General features: G+C 41.8%; 1 protein-coding gene across 1 annotated transcript in view; it reads right to left on the bottom strand.

Moving 5' to 3' along the window:
* Positions 1-580: 580 nt before the first annotated feature.
* Positions 581-23,242, bottom strand: part of BRF1 (BRF1 RNA polymerase III transcription initiation factor subunit) — a 178,828-nt gene continuing 156,166 nt past the window's right edge. Inside the window, exons 16-18 of the mRNA XM_027895346.1 lie at positions 9,735-9,786; positions 6,502-6,670; positions 581-4,321 (exon numbers count right to left, since the gene is read on the bottom strand). Coding sequence (XP_027751147.1) covers positions 4,284-4,321; positions 6,502-6,670; positions 9,735-9,786 — 259 coding nt within the window. The 3' untranslated portion in view covers positions 581-4,283. The remainder of the gene's footprint in view (positions 4,322-6,501; positions 6,671-9,734; positions 9,787-23,242) is intronic.

Genomic DNA, 23,242 nt, shown 5'->3' with positions numbered 1-23,242 from the left:
TATGGGAACCTACTGGAATGCTGGATGGCACATACTGCCTTATCAAAACTACTGATAATCGCCCTACTATATGCTAAAACTTTGCAGGAGACACTCCTTAGGATCCAATAGTATCTCCCCTTCCATAAAAAATTAGAAGGAGCAAACACCCATGTGCACAAAGGGCAGATGTGGATTTTGGTCTCCAAACTGTGGCTACCAGATGTTGAGAAAATAACATGATTTTCAACTCAGCACACACCTTAGTTACCAAGATACAACTTTCAGAAACAAGCACATGAACAGTTCCACTAAACATCATATATTGTTCCCACAGTCACTTAATTATACAGCTTAGTGGAAAAACCTCATTAATGTTATGCACTTTACAGAAAGTATCTACATCTGTCAGTGGAACAGTATCTTGTAAAAAACACTTGCCTGATTAGCTGTGTTTTCCCTTTTAGAAACGAAAGAAAGCTCTGAATCACAAATTTTGGCCACTATCAACCAATCACGCAGCAATCAAAACTGAACGTTCATAAGAATGAAGACAGAAAAATCAAAAATTAGCAGGACAGCACCATAATAGATGGGCTATGTAAGGATTTTACTCTTTATTTACAGTAAATATATTACAGTAAAAAAGATTAACATGGCTCATGTGGTTGAGTAAGGACGGTACAAATGCTTACATCAAACAGGTTTCACTTCCTTGGCACTAACTGAACCAAATACAAGGATTCAACACAAGAATAAGAAACAGAACATTTATTAGGCAAACTCTGTGCTAACTGTACACATCTGCAATTGGAGTTTTCAAAGCAATCCAAAAGAACACAAACAAGTCACGAGGACGGCAAGAACTTTTTTTGACGAACATGTTTAACCCTCAAGACAAGGCTGTCTGGCACCATTTAAAAGTTGCTGTACTGAACACAGTGATTTTTAAGAAATGTCACAGACGATTAAGACACTGAAAATGCACTCACCACAGTGAAAAAGCCCATTATTTTCCTTATTTCAGTTTTTACTCCCACAATACAAGAGTGTTAAAAGGCTGCGTGGCTGACAAGCTGGATGCAACAGCTGGAGGGTTTTGCCTGTCAAGCACAGTGACTTGCAGGAGGAGACATGCTTTATGCAACAAACCCGATGATACACGGCTTGTGTGGGTTCAAATAAGATGATCTAAGAACAACAAATGCTGAAGCCTTATAAGCTCTTTACATTATAATCAGAATCCTGAGAAAAGCAGGGTCCAAATTACTCCAAGTGAATTCAGGCTTACTTATACACAAAAAAATTGTCCAGATACATCAACAGTAGTAAACAGAGTTAATGCAGTGTTAATCTTTTTACATTTTAATGACTAGCTATAAAAACAGAAACTAGCATGTTCTAATCTGTTTACATTTCCTGAGCTTAGTTAAATCAAGAAGGAATGAACATTATAAAAATCCCGGTAAGTCACCAATAAATTAAAAATGTACATAACCACTACAGCTTAAGAAGCTCAGAGTGAAGTCTTCCTATCCAATATCCTTTCTTTAGGAATCCTGTACAGAAACCCTGCCATTAACTTCACCAGCAATACTGAGATGCTATGAAATTGTAGGTCTTTTTTTTTTTCCCTGCCCTTCCAGCAGACTACCTGATAGCCTTTCCTAATCAAATCATGCGAGAGCATTTAAAAACTGCAACCCTCTCCTTGCAGTGCACAAAACAATGTTCTCAGAAACACAATGTACTACTGGAATTCAAATTTACTAGCAGCAGTTATTTGGGTGGACTCTCAGCTCTCACATAACATCACTACACTGGCAGCAGGTTTAGTATCCGTTGGGGGAACAAACCAGAAGACTGGAGGGAAGACCCTTAGCAACAAAGAAATCAGCGGTTTCTTTAAGAGCCAACATCTTGCATTTGAGAAAAGCACTCGACCTACATGAGTCATACACATGTTTATTTATGCATGTTTATTTCCTGCATAGAGAATACTGTGTACCTTGGAATAAAACCCAAGCCTCGAGAATATACTGAGAGTATGGGTATTTGTAGCAGTGCTATGGTATATTAATTGAAATCCAAATGATCAAACTCAACGGTCTCAAAGACCTGCAGAGAATGAACTTCGATAAAAAAAAGAACTTTTTAAAAAACTGTCTGCTTATAGCATGATTTTTATTTTATGGTGTAGATAAAAGAGAGGTAGAAAGGTTTATCTCCCCAATATCAGTTTCTGTGCAGTATTTATAAAGTATCAGAAAAAAAATCCATTGCTTTTTGGTGAAAATACCACCTTTTCTCCTTAAAATTATATGGAATCTCTTCTTTCCACTGAAGTGCTGCAAACTAAGTAACTGGCATCTGGTTCAGAAGAGTTCTTCTTCCCAGTAGCCTCACAACATCATTTTTGTTACCAAGCTCCGTTTTTAAGAATTCATTGCAGAAATACTCCCATACAGGGCTCAAAAATTCCTCATAGATACAGTCGACCCAACAAACTACATTTACCAGCCAAATAATACGAAGTCTGCTCCTAAAAAAAGCACTTGCTCTTGCTCAACTTACATGATCCATCTTAAGCATGCTACCAAGAGGGAGAGAAGTATGGAACTATGGAAGAATGTGTGGTCCTTCCTCTCTTTGGTGATGACCACAGGTATGAGCACCATCATCATCCTGTCTGGAAGTAGCTGGAGAGCTTCCTGAGGCAGCTTCTATTCCTGTCATGATCCACCCTCCATAGGAGGAAGATGGATGGTGCTCTAGTGACGAGTACTTCTCAAAAAGGGTAGGAAGGATAAGCTGACCAGGAGACACAGCTGAACAGAAACCATGCTGGCATGATAAAAAAACACTTTTCTCTAGTGTTTAAGACAAGCCTGCAGCGCTGCAGTTTTCATGATTGTCACTAGATAAGGGAGAGAGAGGAAAACTACTCAGGCCCTGCAGCTGCAGTCGTCAAGAGCGTGATCCAGGGCGCACTGCATTTCCCACGGAGCCGAGAGCCTCGGACTTCCCACCCAGCAGTGCCAGGGGGAAGGCAGGTCAGAGGCACCAGGGTAGGATCTGGCCATAGGGGCTCCACCCTCAATCCCTGCTCTCATGGCATTGCGAGAACTGATCTATCCACAGGAGAAGGCCCTGCCTGCTGACATTTCGGGGCACGCAGGGCTGCAGCTCCAGCTTTATTCACATAGCAACGACTGTTCAAGGGTGGGATTTGAGCCATGAAAGTCAGACTGCTGCACAGTGACCTTTAATTTACCCACAGAATGTTAAGCAAATTACATTAAATTAAATTCAGTCAAAACAGATGCTAGCTTATTTATTAAAAAGCTCGGCTTTCTCTTTCTTTCAAATGGTTCTAAGACAGGCAGCTCTTGGGAGCAGACCTTCACTCTAACTCAGTCAGGCAAGAGCAGCTCCACAGAGATGGCCAGAGTGACTCTCCTGCAGCAATACCATCCTCAAGAAGACCTGGCTGCCCCTAGGGATGCCCAGAAACAGCACATGAGCACGGCACTGTCTCCTGCTTGCTCACTACTCTTCTTGCCTCACCCAGGTCTTTCGCCTCCTTCCACATAAACTGCACTGGACTCGCAGCAGCAGATGCTTCTTCTCTGCCAACATTGCCATCTATTGTCATATCTTCCAAGAAATCTATGAATTGATTAATATAAAGAAGTATTTGCTCTCTTTCAGAGAAACCAATACTGCTCTGCAAATATATAACTTGTCATTAATTTTTGATAGGGTTGGGTGAGCAGGCTGTATACAGTAACAGGGTCACGTCCACAATACAGGTTGGAAACATTTCTTTCTGTTGGTTGTAGCATTATGAGGCAAGCAATGCTACTGTACTCAGTCAACAGGCAGGCTTCTTGTTTTTACCTGTCCTCCTCTCTGTCCTTCAACTGCTCGCTTCGAGCAGCATGCCTAAAACACCCACATAAATAAGAGATGTGTTGCTTTCAGCACACAGGCTTTATACACAGTCTGTTTTGTCTCTTCTCTTTTGTTCTCTGGAAACATTACTCTCGTTAATTTTCATCTTCCAACTATGATCCACCAAAATAAAGATAAATTCAAGTACAAACCCAAACTGGTTATTGCTGGGTTATGGGTCAGTGCAAACTGACCAGTCAATGCCAACCTCAAATTCGCATTTACAAAAGTAAGGATTGTTCGATTACATTTGCTGACCACAGACAGCTTCTTTCACTATTCACACAGCTTGAAGACTGAAGATTTGCTGAGAACAGGACATGGTCCATGTCCCTTAGAAGTAAATGGAGCTAATAGCCATCCTCCTCCTCCATATCACAGCCATAATCTGAAACACACAAAGACAAAGGCATATAAACACGCAAATTTTCCAGGTTGATGGAAGACACAATGAAAGTATTGCTTCTTTAAGGTTGTTTTCCTTCTTTGTAACTAGATGGCAAGTTTTACCTTAAGCAAGCATTTTAAAACTCATCTATTTTCCTAGGGCTAAATAAAAAGTTCTTGCATGTACTTTCCTCAATGAAATAAAATTGTTTTATTGTTTATCAGTAAACATCTCTTCTCACATGTCACTGGACCTTCATTTAGGAATACTTGCCACATGGATACGTGAAATACTTGGTTTAATTCAGATGATAAAATGATCAAGACTGATTGGGAGAAGTAACCTGGCACACAGTGGTTGATGAGCAGCAGCATACATTACAAATAGGCACGTTTTTCACTAGACACAGGCACCAAACAAAAAGCTGGTTCATTTATACTATTCATGGATTTATAAACTGAAACTGCAAGGGTTCAGAGATAGCTCAGAGTTCCCATCAACATCAAAGGAGTCCTGGAACGAATCCTGACCAATGCATCTGACTTGGATCTCCCTTATCTACTTAATTCTAGAGAAACAACTTAAAAATTTGCCCAGATTTTTTTTACCCGGTTTTGTTTTCTTAAACAATGCTGAGTGCAAAGACTGTGCATTGTGTGTCAGAAGGCAGGTCTGTGTGTTTCTAAGGCACAGGTTTCTCTTCTGTGTGCCTCTGAACACAGCAAACCAGGTGTTTTCTGTTGTGTAGTCAAACTCATGGATAACTGCCACATATGAGCACTGAGGAAAGTTAACCTTCACATTCCGAATTCAATACAGGGCAACATCTCACCCAGAGTCAAGCAGATGCTTGGAAGCAAAATTAAATGTAATCTATAATAATTTGTGTAGAATGGGTGAAGCTTTACCATCTGCATTTTGTGCTGTTATACCAGGCAGACATGTCTAAAATTCACAGAGAAAGCAATTTGGAAAGAGTTACTTGTGGTGCTGAGTAGCTCTGCACACCTGCATTCAAATTCTGGGAACACTCTTTTCCTTTTTATTTTTTAACTCCAATTTTTTAGCTGTTTAGTCCAGACCAGACAGGGAGTAGTGGAATGTTCTCAGAATGGTTTAAAAATAGTAACATTTACAAAGAAAAAAAGCTCAGTGACCTTTATTCTATTTTTGTGGGGGGTTTATTAATAAACATAGACCCACCCTCCCCCACATGGGTGCCTTTTCTTGGGAACATTATTCTAATAATAAATGCAGGCAACAAACTGTTTTTCCTACAGTTCAGCAATTATTTTCCAGTGGAGAAATCAATTTAAAAGCAACAGACACTTTTGTGAAGTGTACACATATTGTCCATGAAGCTGACTGAGTAGTGCTGGGAAGATTTCTGCAGTAAATAACATTTCAGTAGGAAACTTATTCCTATCTTGAGCCTTCACAACCCATAATTAGCAGCTCTCATTTTAAAAATAATTTTGTGTATTTTCAAAGCTTAACTTCTAAGGGGAAGCTTTTAATAAAGGATAAATATGGATGTGTCCAGCTAGGAAAAACCACAGCGGAGAGGATACTGCCTTTTCCTGCCAGCAAAGAAATCTAATTAACTGAGAGGCTTTGCTGGGTAACCCAAAGAAATTAGCACACATCTGTGTACCACACAGCACACTGTGTGCAACCAATGCCGTTCCTGCACTTGGTGAACAACTCCTTCCTCCTAAGACTTTCCCAGGAATGGAGTGTGACGATTTGAGCTGGATTTGAGTTAGACAGACATGTCCCCAGAGCTCATGGACAATCTGGACATCAGGAGGCAGCAGGGACAGGGTGGCTCAGCTCAGGGGGGAATGAGCCCCTGACACTGCCAACAGAGGGGTTACTGACCCCATAACTTCTCAGATCCACACTAATAAGCCTAATTCTGAAAAACACATAACTTCAGTTTGTTCCTGAGAAGCCCTCTTAGCCTGGCGCTCAAGATGCAAAGTTTTCTCAGGAGTCTCTAAGAAGGTCAGGTTTTGGACAAGGCTAATTCCAGGCTTTCCCACAGGAATGAGCAATGCTGAAAAGGCAGCAGAAGCCCCAGGATAGGGACAATCAGGGGACCCCTGTCTGTCCTCAGCCCTGCAAGAACAAAGCCCACAGCACCGGGAGATGGTAACTTAGGCAGCACCCCAGCTCACCATTTCCTCCCATTAACTGCAAGGCGCTCATGCAGTGATCTTCATCTTCTTCTACCTCTTCCTCCTCCACCTCTTCATCAGGGTTGTAAGCTACTGGGCCACTCTCCACGAGCACAGTTGCTGGTTTTTCTGCAGCAGGGGCTTCTGCCTGTGCAGTTGGAAAGGTCACCTGCAAAAAAAAAGAGAAGGCAATAGAGCAGCCCTTCCTTTCCTCCAATATTTGTACAAAACTTCAGCAGCTTCCAAATGACAGAGACGGGAGAGATGGAAGCCTTTGTCTAGCGCTAGAGGTTCAGCTGTTCTAATGAAAGTCTGAACAAAAGTCAGGCAAAACCACCCAGTTTTTACACAGGTCAGACCCAGGCAACTGAAACATCCAGCAACAGTAACAGCAGAACAAGGATCCTCTTGCAAACACAAGGGAGGGCAAAATTTGGGAATGAGGGCTCCTCAGTAGAGCTCTGTGGGAAAACTTACAACCTCTTCCTCAGCGTGCTCGACTCACATCAGGCCTATTACACAATAACAACGTTATTGACAATTTAATGATAGCAAAAATGTACCCTTCAAATCGGAAAAAAACCCAACATGTATTAGTTTTGACAGCTCTGGTTGGATTTATTTGGTGGTGCAATGAGCTGTGGAACAAATAGCACTCTGTAGACAGCACTTAATGTGATGGCAGAGCACTCAGTTGATAATACAGGCTGGCACTTGTAACATTACCTATGAAATTCATCAGAATAATGATCTCCAAACAATAATTTGGGGATCGATCATTGACGGGACCTGTTCTGTACATGCACCAACCCAGCTGCTCCAAGGTGAGGCAGGACACAGCACGGAGGGACAGAAAGGGCAACCCCACAAGGGGACAGAGGGGAATTTAGAGAAGGTAATATTGTCTTTGGTTCACTAAGGAGAGATCTGCGAATGGGGCAGGAACCAGCAACATGGCCTGCCCCAGCACCGCCCGGGCTCTGGTCTTTCTGGAGCTCTCACTTTCCTGGTGTGCTCGGTTTAGGGCTCCACCTCCTTCTCTCATCCAGGAAAGAAACATCACAGGAGCTTTATCTCCACCAGCTCTATAACAGGGTACTTTTCACTTCCATTCTGTACTTGGACTATTTGGGTTTTGTTACACTAGAGCCTGTGGCAAAAAACCCCAGCCCATTAGTGGTGACTTGAAGAATATTAAAGATTAATCATTAACACTGCTTTGTCACATTACGAATTTTGAGAAGGGAATATTAACAGTACCTGTCACTAGTCAGCAGTTACCAGCACTGAGAGTCATCTCCCCTACTAGGAAAGACAGAAAAGATGGGGACCACTTCCTTGGGAAGGACAGTGGTGAGGTGCTTCTAAAAGTGAACGGTCCAAAGGAGACCAGAAAACCTCAACTTGTCTGGTCCCTACCATGAGAAAAGTCCTACAGTGCTTTAAGTTCTAAATTACAGTACACAACTAAGTACTGCTGCATCTTCTTCAGTTCCATTGGCAGCAAGTTCTGATTCAGCGCTATAATTTATTTGTATTTATTTATTTATTTATAAATATATTTACTTGGGATGCAGTAACTCCCAGAATCCCTGTAACTCCAGGCACTTCAGAGACACACCATAAGAGAAAATCCCTGTACCAGAAAGTTGATAGTCTAATTATTCAAACATCAAAGCTGTTCCTGAACTTGTCATATACCATGACAGTCAACTTAAAGAATCTGCCTGAGTTTTTCAAAGTCACCTAAGGGTTTGCTCCAATAGCTCATTAATAGGGCAAAAGATACCCATTAATTTTAATAGAAAATCAAGTATTTAGATATTTGGATCAGTCAAAGACAGGTTTTCATGATTTTTTAATGCACAAATTAATCATTTTATTTATAGGAACTTCCCTCCAGTTTATATTTCCTATCACTGCCTTTGCCTCTGGAGTGATCTGCCTCTGGAGTCCACCTCAGTATAAGTAGAAATAGACACAACAGTTTGAGACAAATCAGCATCATAATATACATCAATTTATATGCTTAAAAGTATCCATCTGCTCTGAAAAAGTGGGTGAATATAAAGGAGATACAATTGAGTCATTATTTTTTAAAACTGCACCATGCTAATTAAAATGTGACCTTCTTCTAATTATCATGTCCACTTCCAGACTGCTGTACTTCTAAAAATGTGCAGAGTTTTCTAATGAGCATAGAATAAGAAGTGAAAATGTATTTCCCTAGGCAGGATATCAAACTGTTTCTGAAAATCAATGGGTTTCAGTCATTTTAAAAATAAGGTAGTCAAACAACACCTTTAAATAGAACTTCCTGAATTCACTTCCAGACATCCTGGACTGGAGTTTGGCACTTAGCTTTATGTATGGGTGGGCAATTGTTAAATACGTTAAACTACTCAAGGGAACCGGATCACTTTCAAAAGGGTGTCAGTGTCACATGTTCAGGGGGGAAAAGAAGGGGGACAAATATACATTTGGTATTCTGAATATTTAGACATACAATAGACAGTTTACTGTACACAAAATGCCTAAGAATACTCTGTGCAGGGTGAAAATAATAATGAAAGAAAGCAGCTACTGTTGTTATCTAGTGTCACAATCCAATAATAATTACAATCCCTTCAGGAGAAAATGCAGGTGCACAAGGCCACCCAAGGAAGGCTTCTGGGGGTGGGCAGTTACTAGTACGGACTTTCCTGTGGCACTATTACATTTTCAAAATAAACAAACAAGCAAACAAACAAAGCAAAGAGTAAGCCATGCTGTAGAGGGTAAGCTGTCTTTTCTCACTGGTCTCCCACAGAAGCCCAGCCCTCCCCTAGGGTCAGGTCTGGCTGCACAGAAGTGGCATTCTGTGTCATCCTCCTTCTCTGTGGGGACTCAAAGTGCTGAGAAACAGACACGAGCTCTGCCCTCTCCTACTCCTCCTGCCTGTTTATTCGATACGGACCTTTTTAGAGTCTTGCAGGGAGTCTTCCCTTTTTTTGCTGTCTAACCAAGCATTATGAGGCTGTGCTAACGCTACTGATGAACAAGTAAGAGCAAATCTGGGTGAGAAAACAGGCAACCTCAGCTTTGCAGTGTTCACAGTGACCAAATCCTGGTCTGATCAGAGAGACAAGACTCTTAAGTTTTTTTGCCACATAACCAGAGCCAGGTTGAGAACGGCTTATGCGAATTTCCAAACCCAACCTGTTGCACTGGGAGAAGTGCTGGACTTTACATACCTCTTCAGTGGCAGCCTTTTTAGCAAGCTGGGTTGAAATCAAGGGTCTTAATCTGAAAAGAATGAAAGAAAAAAACAGTGAACATCAGAAAAGCTGTACCATGTTCAAGAGTTTGACACAGAGTATTCACTCTCCAAACAGTGAAAGCACTTTGCTAGTGTTATGTTGCACAATTACTTTTTTAATGATCTAAGATAAAGAGCAGAGAGCCTCAGACTCCACAATAATTAATACACACATTCCCTTGGCAGTGTCTGCCCCAGTTCAAGATAATAAGAAAAGATGACAGTCAACAAGCACAGCAGAGAAACCTCATCTCAAACTGCAGCCCCAGCCCATCCCCAAGGTCTTTGAAAAAGGTGGGTTTGTCACTTGTTAAAAAGTCAAAAGAAAACTGATTTTTTTTGGAAGAACAAAGACGTGGCAAAACTGAGCCACACTCTGATTACCCAGCACTGCTCTGAAACTGCTTCCCCGTAGCTGATGATACAGAGGGGACACCAGTAAGATATACATGGAGGATATCATAATCACCACAGGTGAAATTTTAACCTCCAGCCACAGAAATCATCAAAACCAAGGAGACCCTGCATACCTTGAATGGAAAATGACAGAAATTGAAAACAAATATTTTTTAAAATTCTGCATCAGATATGAAAAAGACCTGCATATTTGGGAAGAAAAGATAGATCAGTGTTCCTTTACAGCTAAGTCTCAAATATTATTACTCCTGAAAAACATTTCATAGTCTGTTGTCTCCCTAGTGCCACGAAGGCTGTTCTCAATCCATCATTTAGTGTTACTTTCTGGTCTCTCCTCCTCATCTAGATGTATCTAGTCACGAAGAGGATGACTTGCTTTCTACTGAAACACTGCTCAGACAGCTCCTCAAGCACGTCTTTTAACTAAGTCTAGGCAAACAACTTAATGAATACCAATTTACGTCTCCGGAGATACAGTCTTTTATGATAAGCAGTACTTTCCTCTCATTTTTCTCTTAGTCATTCCTCCTTGTTAACACACAGAAACCAGTTGTTTTCCTACTTATTTATTTATTTTCAAATAATCAGCAGGAGGAAACAAAACCCCAGAGAATGAGCAGGGGAGACTCAGATCATTATCTCTGATGGAGAAGACAATATTAAGACACAAGATATTGGCTAAGCTACAGAAAGGTTCAAAAGCTGGTCATCTTTGAAACACTTTGCAGGACCAGAAAGGCATTTCAGCAACTCAACCAGTTCAAGGTGCCAAAGGAATGCTTCAGGAGCTGTGCCACTAAAGAATCCAGAACATACTATTCTGTTACAGATACTTCTTGTCATGTATCATAATCATAAAAAATGTCAAGAAAAAGATGCTCTTGACCCACATAAATACCTATAAAAAATCCTGGTGGACTTCTGAGTTTAGAGAGAATGTTTTTGAGGGCATGGATGTACTCCTCCCTACTTGCCTGCCTTCTCTTTCCTTCATCCAACCTGAACTGTAGAGTGTTCACCTTTAAAGGGCATCTAGTCCAACCCTCTGCAAAGAGCAGGGACATTTTCAAATAGATCAGGTTGCTTAGAGTCGCATCCAATCTGGCCTTGAATGTTTCCAGGGATGGGGCATCCACCACCTCTCCGGGTAATCTGTGCCAGTGTTTCACCACTCTCATCATAAAAAATTTATTCCCTAATTTCAGAAATTTGAGACTACCTAACTACTTTCAACCACTGCTTTCCAAAAATCACCCCATTTAGATGCTTACAAACATATGGATGCAGCAAAGCCAAAAGGTTAAATAGCTGAAGGATTCTAATTACCAAACAGGTTGTATTTCATTGACATAACTGAGAAAAATCTAACAGGGGTAAGAAATGAAGTACTTTTATTTTAAATCAGTAGTTGTGATTACTGCAATTAACATTGCACCAAAGACAGCACCTATTCTCTCCTGCTACCCAAAGACATCAGACCTCCCTACAGCACCCTGAAAATATATCCTCCCCCCAATTAAAATCAAGCTGTTGAGTAAGACTCACAAGGTAATCAGAAACTGCTGACATTTCTTTTAGAGCAAATTATACATGTGCTCACACAGTGAAGAAAACAATCACAGCTATAGGAAGCAAAGAGTAAACATTCCAGTTTCATTTTAATTAAAATGGTCCCCTAATGAAAAAGAAAAGATTCACGCTTATGAAAAGCCTATTTGCAAAAACTTTAGTGCTAAATCCAAGAGCCCTTCTGTACCATTTCTCAGCAGTGAGGGGCTCTCATACCCAAACTGAAATTAAAGCTGTTATTTCTGTTCCAAGAGAGCTGCTCACAACCTGTACATCTTCACTTCATTACTACAAACACAGCACTGCTGTCTGACTTGGGCAATAGAGTTTTTCTCTCAGTGCAGTACAAAATGCATCCCCAAGCAGAGGGGAGGATCCTGCTCCCGCTGTGGATGGTCAGCACCTCCTGCAGTGCAGATCCAAAGGGGTCACTCCCCACGCAGGTGGAACAGGCTCACTGCACCTCCACACTATCTGCTGCCTACAAACATTAGCTATGGCAACGGGGAAAAGGCAAAGCCATCTCAAAACAGAGACAAAACCTCATTTCCCCACTGAAATAATGGCTTTCATTTCCAATTATAGTTACAAAAGTTCTAAATATATAACTCCCTTGGCTCTCCTTATGTCTACGGAGAGCCCTACTATTACTGTACAAAACCATTTAGGAAGGTTTTATACTTGGGGTGTTGTTTTGTTTCTTAAAAGCCTTGATGTCCTGACCTCCTTAAACCAGAGCAGCTGCTGCCACACCAGCCATATGGAGCAATAAATTACTGGCTGCCATGGCTACAGATATGGACTCCTTCTGCTGTCTGGCTGCACCTCAGAGAGTGGGAAAAAAGTGTCTTCGTGGAAGAGCACAACTGATTGTGAGGCTGGGTTAGGCTTGTGTATTAATTATCAAAAAAGCACCTTGAAAATCAAGCAAGTGAAGTATCTTATCCAACTTTTATTGTGCATGATACAAGTTCATCTGTAAAAGGCTACAAAGGAACACACATGCACATGAAAGATACCTCCACTTAAGCCCAGACTGAATTAAGGGCTCCCAAATTCCATAAATAATAGTATCTTACATTAAGATACAATTCCATGTATGCTGAAATGATAACAGTGTCTATATAAAATGTAAAGTTGTGACTGGTAAGTAATGGGGCTCCTGGTGTTCCCAAGTGTGTCAGTCGTTCACTATGATGATTTCTAGTTTGAGGCACTTTGCTTATGAACTTTGTAAATTAATACAGTACCTTGTGGGAGGGAGCAGCAGAGCAAGCTACTTTCTGAACAGCAATGTGGTCCACAAAAGGGGGATAAAAAAGATTTCACACAGCCCAAGTGTTATATCCACACTTCAAACTACTTCAAAAATTATGCAGATCTACTAATGCTCATGTCAGCCAACACACATAACACTGGAAGCAGATTATCTTGACATGTTTGCAACAAAAACTAATGGCACAGTACAAGGCATCAGAGGCTGCTCCCTGCCGAATCCGCTCCGCTCTCAGCCGAGATGTGCACGATAACGTCTGGGTTTGTCCTCCTGCTTAACAATTTAAAAGAAGATTCAATATAATAGCTCCTGACAGGGCTGCAGATCACACAGACTGAACTTTCAAAGTGAGCAAATTCTCTGAAAAACAAGCTGCCTGTGACAAACAACTGTTTTTATTTTGTTTATTATTTAATAACAAAAGATTAGACAGCACAGTACATGAAGGAGAAAGAGCACTGTGAGGTAATAAACCCACCTCTCTCGCATCAGGCTGTTCGCCCACCAAAAAGTTTGACAATACCATAACAATCTCCTCAGTGCAATCCTGCAAGTAATTTGGAAACTCAACCACAGCTCTGTTTCTTACTGAATTTTAATTTAATCCATCCAAGTAGGGAACATCTTATTGCTGCTTACCGCCCATACTAATTTTATACACGGATGGTCCCAGAATACAAGATGGAAAGCAGAGATAGAACAGAGCCCACAGCCACAAGCCTGCAGTGTAATTATGCAGGTCTTCCAAGACAACTGCCCATGAAACCTACATATCCATACACCAGGCCTTTTACGTGCAGTGACAGAAAAAGCCATTGAGAAACAACTCGGCAAGAGACCATTCAGGTTCTCCACCAAGGCTGAGATCCTCCTCCCACCTGAGGCCAGATGGTTCTGCCTCGGGAGGTCAGTTTACCAGACATCTGCGTGAGAAGGAAATTAATATAAATGTTTACCCAGGCTAAGAGTGCCCTTTAATTAGGTATCGTCAATGTTATCCTTACTGGGAAGCTGGGAATTACCTCTGTGCAAGGATTTAATGCTCTTCTTGGAAACACAACAGCAACAACCCACTGTTCTGCCATTAGGTCAGGACAAAGGGGTGACCCTCCCGGACTTGGACCGCTGCTCTTTTCCAGAGGGCAAAACAGAGACTGCAATGATGACCACAGCTCTGGAGCACTTCAAGGTTTTCACATCCAGCTGTGGATCCCACTGTTTTCTACGTCTGCTTCTGGCTGAGGGCCAGGTGCTCACAAGAGCCATTCCCTCTGCTCCAGAGGAAGCAGAGGCACATGGCCAAGGCCATGGCTAGCTGTGACACCCGTGAACAGCAGCATGACACCAAGAGGACAGGGGCTGGGGGGTAAGAGTGCACTGTGCCACCTCGGAGTTCCAAATACAACATCACAACATCGTGCTCTGCAGTGACAAAACATCTCTGATGCTCACTGTGTGTGCCTGAATATGAGGCAGGCAGGTAATTTTGGCTTTCTAAAGGCCAGCCTGACCAGCCTTTCGCAGCTCATCGGCACTGTAAAAGCCCCAAGGAATTTCCCTGAATCCCTCCCCCAGGTGACAGGATTGCAGAGACCACAACCAGTGGGAAAAAGACTCCAGATGAAGGGCACGTCCACACTGCAATGAGCTCAGCTCCCAAACAGCAACCTCCCTTTGGAGATGGCTCACCCCAGTGCTGCCAGCTGTTCAGATGTGTCTGATGGAACAGCAGGCAGGGTCTGAACCCTTCTAGGCTTTAACAGGCAGCTAAGCCAGTTACTGCTAACTCTGCTCGAACATGCCTGCGTGAACTCTGCCAAGTGTCAGTGCTTTGGTCCTGTTTTCAAGCAAGCAACACTACGGAAAGAGTCATTTCAAGCAGGAAAAGAGCAAAGCTGAAGTGACAACAAAAACTAGACTGAAATGAGAAATTGTTCCCACTTCTGATTCCCATTCAGTCCTCTTTCATGCTGGATCAGAGAAGCTCTGCTTTCATCAGTGCAGCATCAGACAATGCAGTGCTGAGAGCATCTTCAGTGCTAATGAGATCGGCCTCTTCCAGCAAACGCCTGGGCCTAAGCACTGAGGGACCGAAACCTGCAGGAGGAAACTGGCAAAAAGTAAGAATCTCTATCATTCACTACAGGATATATTTACCAGCGAAGAACTACGTCAGCAACCGACACGCTTTAGAAAAGCAGGAACTTTGCTAACGTATCATGAGCTAAACACCTATTTCAGGCTTTTCAGAGAGGGGCAGAGGCCATGACATCTGTCTTCAATAACCCAACTCAGAGCAGGCAATATTTTTCTTCATAGCTGCAGCACTTGTTCCTCAATTAGATGCCGTAAAATAGCAACTTGCTGTTTTTCCCACTGACTAAACCGATGGATTTTCAACAGCAAAAATGAAAAGAATGACATCTAAGGCGACCTTATTGGGACCAAATAAAATTATGCTCCTGCAGCAGATCCCAAACAATCTCTGCACATATCTGCTTCTAAAGGAAATTGCTGCAGACCATGGGAAATTACAATTGCTCCAGGACAAGAAAAGCTGACTGATCTAATATTTCTGGTTGACACACCTTCTTCCTGGGTTTGTCAATAAAGATACTGATGAGCTCATCTCTCCACAGGTCAGGAAAGTATTAGTTGAAAATATGCTGTTCCTTTCACCATGGAAATTTTTCCAGATGAAATGATGGCAGCAAGGCAAATCTGCACCTTGCTGAGAAAAGCTACTTAAAATAAGGAAGCTATGAGGCATTTTAATGAAGGTAAATGAGTAATCATAATGGTCTCAGTTAAGCAAGTCTAATGGCTGTGTCACTTTTAAAACATGGGCGTAAGACAACTCATGTGGTGACAATCCATATGTCTTCACTATCCTGTAGCGCCGTCTTTCAAATGGTAACAGTGCAGAATGCATCTGTTACAGCAGAAAGAACCATTATTCGCAGATAAGGCAAATATAAATAATTTTTAAATCGTGCTTGAAACTATAGTAACAGAAATGAAAGGTTTAAAAGTTAAATGAACACATTATCATCTCAACAGAAGGATTATGCTATTGAAAAGTTCTCAGCAGTAGCACTGCCAGTTTTTTTTTTCTGGTGTAAATCTATATTTCTAGACTCAAGCAAGGAGGATTACAGACTCTTGGTTTTGGACAAGTGTTTTGACCAATCTCAACCTCATGAAAACTTCAAATGAGGCAAAAGATAAAAAGAAAACACCTTAGTAACCTGGAAGTCTCTGAGAACAATTCACTGAGTTTGTTGTACCCAAAGGTGATACCAGATCGATCACTGGACCTTCCCCATTGACATTACAAGGACAAAACTCATGCAAAATACTAACTGACCTTTTCCACCACCCTCCAACAGCAAATACCATCATGCAAATTCAGTTTCTCTCATCCACTTACGCAGGCAAAACTAGTATTTCAAAATTCAGGTAACGATAGATTCATACAAGTAATCCATCAAGGAATAAATATGGATGACTGACTTTTTTTCCCCTTGTGTCTGGTCTACTATACATTAAAGAGCAATTTCACTGGCAGCCATCTGGAAATCAATGTATTCCAAGCTTTATTTTATGATTACCAACATTCCCCTTCGTAACTCATTTCTAATTATAAGCAATAAATCATTCCTTCTCGCTTGTAATTTGTAACAGCCAATTATGGCAAACCTCTTATTTAAATAGCAAATCTTGCTTTAAAACATCACACATTTTGAGGTATTCACAGAACATCTAATCAAGCAGCCGAATGGCAGAACGATGATTTAACGTGGGTTTTGCAGCCACTGAGGAGACACATGAGGAAGAACCTGCTCTCCCCTGTGCCCCGTGTACACCAGGACTGTTCAAAAGTGAAAGCACAGGTCTCATCTGTCTGACTTAATGCAGAAGAGATTTACACGTAGCGATACGTGAGCCAGGACACAAGTCAGGGAAGTCTGGTGTCAAAGATTCCCTGTACTGTGTCAGGAAATGAACAAAGAGGCTGCAGCAGGAGAAGACGCTGTAGGTTGGTTAAGTAAGAACTTCTGGATGGTGTCTGGTTTCATTTTAAGAACTAACAGTGAAAGAACACAGCTCTAAATTTAATACTCAAAAAAAAACCCCAACTCAAGCAGCTTTGCCCATGCCTGGATTTGCGTTTGACAAATGGGTTGGCCCCCTCCTCCCAGCTCAAAGGACTCCCTCATGCACCACCCAGGCACTCGCCACCACGGCTGCTCCCCGTGACACAGGTTTTGCAGGTGTTAGCATGGAGCATGAGCATGGCTCTCTCTTGGATCACTCCTCCCCACCCCTCCCAGCCAGGAGGGGATCAGGCAGAACAAAGTAGTTGAAACAGTCTGCAGAGAAAAGGTGTCACCAGATAAATCCAGATTATTCCTTCAGGGAGAGGCCTTTAATGGTGGTTTGCTATGGCAACTCTTACCAACAGAACAACAGCAAAAGAAATGTATTAAGGGATCTCAGACTAGACCAAACAGGGTCAGTTCAAAAGCACAGGCAAGGACACGGAGAAGTTTTTACTTATATTTGTTCTTCAGTGTAGGTCTGAGTAACAGGCATGTGAGTGCAAACACAACAGAGAGGCTTCTTATAAATAGCTCTGCTGGGATTTGTCCGTTAGGAAAAAAAACTCACTCTTGTCAGAGAAGTATTTGATACAATTTTGGATACAGAATTTATTACATGAGAAACTAATCTCAGGAACGTGGAAGTGGTTCCCACTGAGATTTTATTCGGTCATCACACAGCTCGAGCCTGTTCCAGCTTCACATCGTGTCATCTGGTAAGCGTTTACAGTAGGAATCAAGGGAACTGGATTTGGAAAAAATCCATCACAACTGACCTAAATCTGATCTGACCTGAATAATCAAACTGAATACCAAATTCAAAAATGGCTAGAGAGAAGCGAGGACAGGGAATGGATGTAGGAGCTATCTCACACTTTCCTCAGCCATACACTGGGTTAAGCACCCCACTATTTTCCCCCAAAGAGCCGTGGTGATGGAGGCTATGCGAGCATTCCCTTGTTCCAAAGGTGCACAAGTGCTGCAGGTTCCACTGTGTTCCCTTTCAAGATACTGTTTATTTATGAGAAAGCAAGTGGTGGTGCATCTCCCCCTGCCCCTAGGCTGCACTATGATCTGAGAACAGGGAATGGAAGATAGCAAGTAATTAGGAAAATCCAAAGAGAATACCTTGGAAGGGTAATGGTGACCATGTCAGCACCATCTGGCTGTGCCTTTGCCACAGAGTCACCCCAGAGTCATCCCAGAGAGTGACCTTGCCCGACACGGCGCTGGGCTCGTGGTGCTGCAACAACCACCAGGTTGTGTTAGACCCACATCCACACCAGCCTATCCTACAGCCATGTGTCATATTCACAACCTGCCTCATCACTGAGCCCTGCCCACATTGCTGCTTCAGGCTCTCAGGGGGTTACACTGCCAGCATCACTTTATTCCTGAGAGACCGAGCTGAAGATGTGCAGGTGCAGCACTAAGTGACACACAGCAACTCTCCACAGACGGATCATTATTTATGTAGACCTTGTAGTGATGTGTTCAACAAAGGGTTTCACCGCTTTCAAAACTCCTTATCTTCTTTCTTATGAGAGATCTAAGTATTATTTATTAGTCTTCTCCAAATATAAATCTCAAAGGCCTTTTAACATCTGTTTTACTCTTTCAGCAGTGAGAACAAAACAAAAACACTCTGAAGAAAAGTAAAAAAATCACTGTCCTGATGTTGGTGAAACTTGGGCAATATTTCTGGCAAAAACTATGAATGAGAATGCAAAAAACAGCCTGTAGAAAACTGTAAAGGGAGGGAGAAACAGACACCAAAGCCTATAAATTTCACTTTGAAAATAAGGCGTCATTCTTATTATGTCTGTTGGATGTGTATCTTCCCCATATAAAGTTTTTAAAGCTTTATATAAACTATACTTCTAAGCAAGCTTGTAATTAGCTAGGGGCAGGCTTGGCTTTAATTACAGCTTGTAGAGACACACATTATGGAAATCGTTGGCTAATAACCACAGCGATGCTCTGGTGATGGCTGAAGTCAGGCTGGCATGTGATTGCTGTGTAACCACCTGAGTACTTTCTGTCTTGTGTAAACTGGGCTCCCTAATGAAGGAGCGGGACCGGTCCATCAGGTCTTCCCTCCCTTCACTGCCAGAGATGCTGAGATGTCGTGTGTGCCTGCATCCGGCCTCCCTGCTCCTTACAAGTACACTGTGGGATACCTGGTCTCACCTCACCTGGAAATGCTGTACAAAAGGAATATGGAACCCGAGAGAGAGAGACAAAACCGCACCATTTCAGCATCAGGCAAGACGAGCCTGAATCCAGTGCATGAACTGGTCAGATGCCAGCATACACTGTGAACATATACATTAATCTGTACAGCTTCTTTCAAAGTTAACATGAGGTTAACCCCACATCCCATCCCAAAAACCCACCAGGATGTTCCATGGGAAGAATATTCTTCCAAGTCAAAGTTACTGTAAAACTTCATGTTCATACAGCTCTCTCACATCTTTGGATCCAATCTCTGTTGACATAAGAAAGGTCCAGAAAGTGAGCTGTGCTTTATTCCAACCCTGGAAGCTGCTTGCCTGGCAGTCTCTACTTGTGCATAAGTATGCATGGATAATGAAGTGCAAAACCAGTACAAATCACTGGGAAAAAGGCTGTTTACCACTGAATATGACACAAGCCTAAAATATGCATTGCCACACACTGTGGGTGCTTGCTCACACACACTGTAATGTACCAATGAACCGCTGAACTGGGTCACAGAAGCCCTTCATGTTATACAAATCCTGTCTCCTCCACGATGCATTTGGTACAGATAAAGAGATGAGTATAAGAATGCAGCCACAATTTCTTATGGAAAGAAAATTCCAAATGGAAATGTTATGAAGGAAAACAATACTAATTACCATTTTAAAATCTGTGTACAATATGTGCAACTGCTTTCTAGAAAGGAGAACGCTACTTCTGATGCTAGAAGCAGACATCTTCTCCATCTTCTCCCATGACCTGTGTAAGCTCCACGCTGCATGTCTGTGATGAAGTCAGGTGAGCTTTGCAGGGGATCCTACATGTAAAGCAGACTTATTTGACTGTTTTGCTTTAATACAGCTTAATACTAGTGTTAACAGATGGAAATTACCCCATAGAAACCTCTCTCTAACTGCAGGGGAGATGCCTGTCACAGCCTCTCATGCTGGTTTAACTGAATCAATTGGATCAAAACCTGCCCACAGTCGGCTGCACACAGCTGGTGAACAGGGGGCAGCTCTGCTTGGGCCACCAGTCCCTAATCTGGCTCAGTCAAAACAAGCCAGGTCAGCCTAAGGAGACCTTTGCTTAACTATCACCCTTTGAAATTGCTGCAGTTTTCGCAACCAGCTAAAGGGCACTTGCACAAGCAGGTCAGCCAGCAAAACTGAGGGACAACACAAAGCCACTGAGTTCAGCTGGGAAGATGTTTCCCTGACCTTGGCTTACAGCCCACCCAGATGGCTCCCAATGTCTCCCTTGCACCAAGCCCTCACCTGGATGGGTGGAAGGCTGACCCTAATCTTAAAACATTCAGATGTCTGAAATTTCAGTAATTGGGATCAGTCAGTCCTTGTCAAAACAAAACACAGTAAAATCCACGTGACAATATCTCTTTAAAAATCTTTACTCCACCTCGTTTTTTTATTCAACCCTTCCAAGAAATTGTGGCCCCTGGTGCACAGTTCTTGAGCCAACAAAAATGCAGCTTCTGAGAAAGGCCAATGTAAAAGCCAGGCAAGCGATTCCTGCTGCTGAAGAACAGCCTTTCCAACAATTCACTGTAGCTATGGAAGGTGCATTAAAAAGAAAATTACTGCAGCTACAAAGCTCCATTCAGAAACTGCTCATGCACATCCTCAACTTTGTGTGCACAGAAATGCTGAAGGGTTGGGGTTGCCCTTCAGCACTGTGCTGCTCCATCTGAGAGGGAGTCACATACATGCTGTGCAAGCTACACTCCCACCATAATTACCAAGACATGGGCTGTGAACAGAAAAAGGAGTTCAACTGACCATGAAATGTGCAAATACTACAATAAATAGATATTTAAACACCACCTTATTTATATAATAGTCCTCCTTACTATCCTGTCGTTCATATTTTGTCACTGTATTCTGTCAAGGTTTTCAGACAATTCTGGATATATAATAGATTTTAATACAACTCCAGTGTCAATGACTAAAACATGGAACAAACACAATCCATCTCAAGTAAATCCTTACTTCTTCCTTTGTGTTTAGCAGAGCTTGCATTCGAACCCTGTTGTGAAATAATTGTATTGAGCTGAGAAGACAGTAAATTCCCACTGTAGTTCAAATCCTTCTAAGTACTAACCTACGTTTGAAGATCAATAAAAAAGGTACTTTCAGGTTAATCTTCTGCCCTTTTTTTTTTTTTCTTAATTTTTTTAATTTCATTTTGAACTTTAACCCCCTGCATTAAAAATTCACAGCAAAGAAACCGACATTCCTGTAAGACCTGAGCTACTTAAAGTGAAGTGCTAAGAAGCATTGTGAGACTCGGTATGTGCAGGCCCTTTCCAGGCTTTGTGCCGCACACACCCTCTCCAAAGCCAAGGGGCTCCCCGCCGCACACAAAGAGGAGGCTGTTTGGGCCGAAGTCACAACTTCAAAGACCAAGCAGCACAAAATTTGCCAACTCGCTTGGCCATTCAAGCAAATGTCAACTGAAACAAAAGCACACCCAGGAAACGTTGTTACCAAATGCCACGCTGGGAAAATAATGCAAATTTGTATCAATGATCAACTTAGCTTTAACTGAGTCTAATGAGCAAGTTGCTTATGCTCTTTTTCATTATCAGACTCATTCTGCTCTCTAAAGGCATTTCTGAAGCATTGGTTTAAGAAAAAAATCACTTAATTAAAAAAAAAAATTAAACACCAAAAACAAACCACCAAACAAACAAAACAAAAAACCACAAACAAACACACACACAAAAACCAGTGACATCCTCCCCTGCTTTTTTTTTAACAAACTTTAGTTTTGAATGTGTAAAGTTTAGATTTCCTACATTCTGTACTTGGTCAAAATATGCAGCAAATGCCTAAAAAGCGCTTGGCCCCAGGGAGAGAACAGTCTGCACAGATTCACTTGTAAGACACGCCTGCCTTTCAGCTGTTTAATCTCCATACAGTGTATTTCTTTTATCAGCACTACAGCATCGTTCCACTTTGCCTTAGTTTTTTGTGTCTACAAAGTATCGTGAGAACATCAATACTTGGCAACCTACCACTTGGGTTTTTAGCATGACATCACAGATCTCTGGGTTACTTTCCTCAGTTGGTTAGTAAAATGTAACAGTAAATAAATAACCATTTAAAGAGGGCTTTTTGTTGTGGTGGGCTTTTTAAAATGCAATTTAAATGCTATATTGCAACATAAACACTTTTTACTGTGCATGTTTTTATGGATAAACGTTTTCAGAGTAAACTGCTTTAAAGGAACTGAATCAGATTTAAACACATACATGATAGACTCATATTTGGAAATTAATTTGGTAGCAATTTATGATCCTTTGACATGAACTTTCAGTCATTCTTAGAGCAAGAATTTGTAAGTTCAAAAGTGTTACATTTTGCCTAGTCTCAATGGGGAAACCACAGCTGCAGCTCCTCTAAGGCTCTTTTTACCTCTAGGCTTCTGAGTATTAATGCTTTACTAGAAAATCTTGACAGAAGAATAAGAAAACAGCATAAACCTCATAAAAAAATTCATGTTTCTACTATGAACCCACTTCACTCAAAGGTGCTAAAAACAATTGCCAGCACTGGCAAAAGTTCATCCATCCAATATCAAACTTATTTACTGCCTCTACATCTACCCACTGAATTCTGATGGCCATGCCAGCAGTCCCAACATTCAAATTCCCCATCCATCTCACAGGCTAAAAGTGAAAAAACACACTTCAGAGACAGCAAAGGATTGATGTGGTGTTTACCAAATGGCAGCACCATGCAGAGAGCCCGGGAGCAGATTTCTCTCATCTCTCGACAAAGGAGTCTGGAGAAGTCACTGAGTGAGTGCTGTCCCTGCAGTCATGCCCTGGGCTCCAGG

Source organism: Empidonax traillii, unplaced genomic scaffold, assembly GCF_003031625.1.
Source record: "Empidonax traillii isolate 1590-97213 ecotype Southwest subspecies unplaced genomic scaffold, ASM303162v1 scaffold457:size789790, whole genome shotgun sequence".
Lineage (NCBI taxonomy): Eukaryota > Metazoa > Chordata > Aves > Passeriformes > Tyrannidae > Empidonax > Empidonax traillii.
Note: the sequence above shows the minus strand (reverse complement) of the source record. Positions and strands in the feature narration are given on the sequence as shown.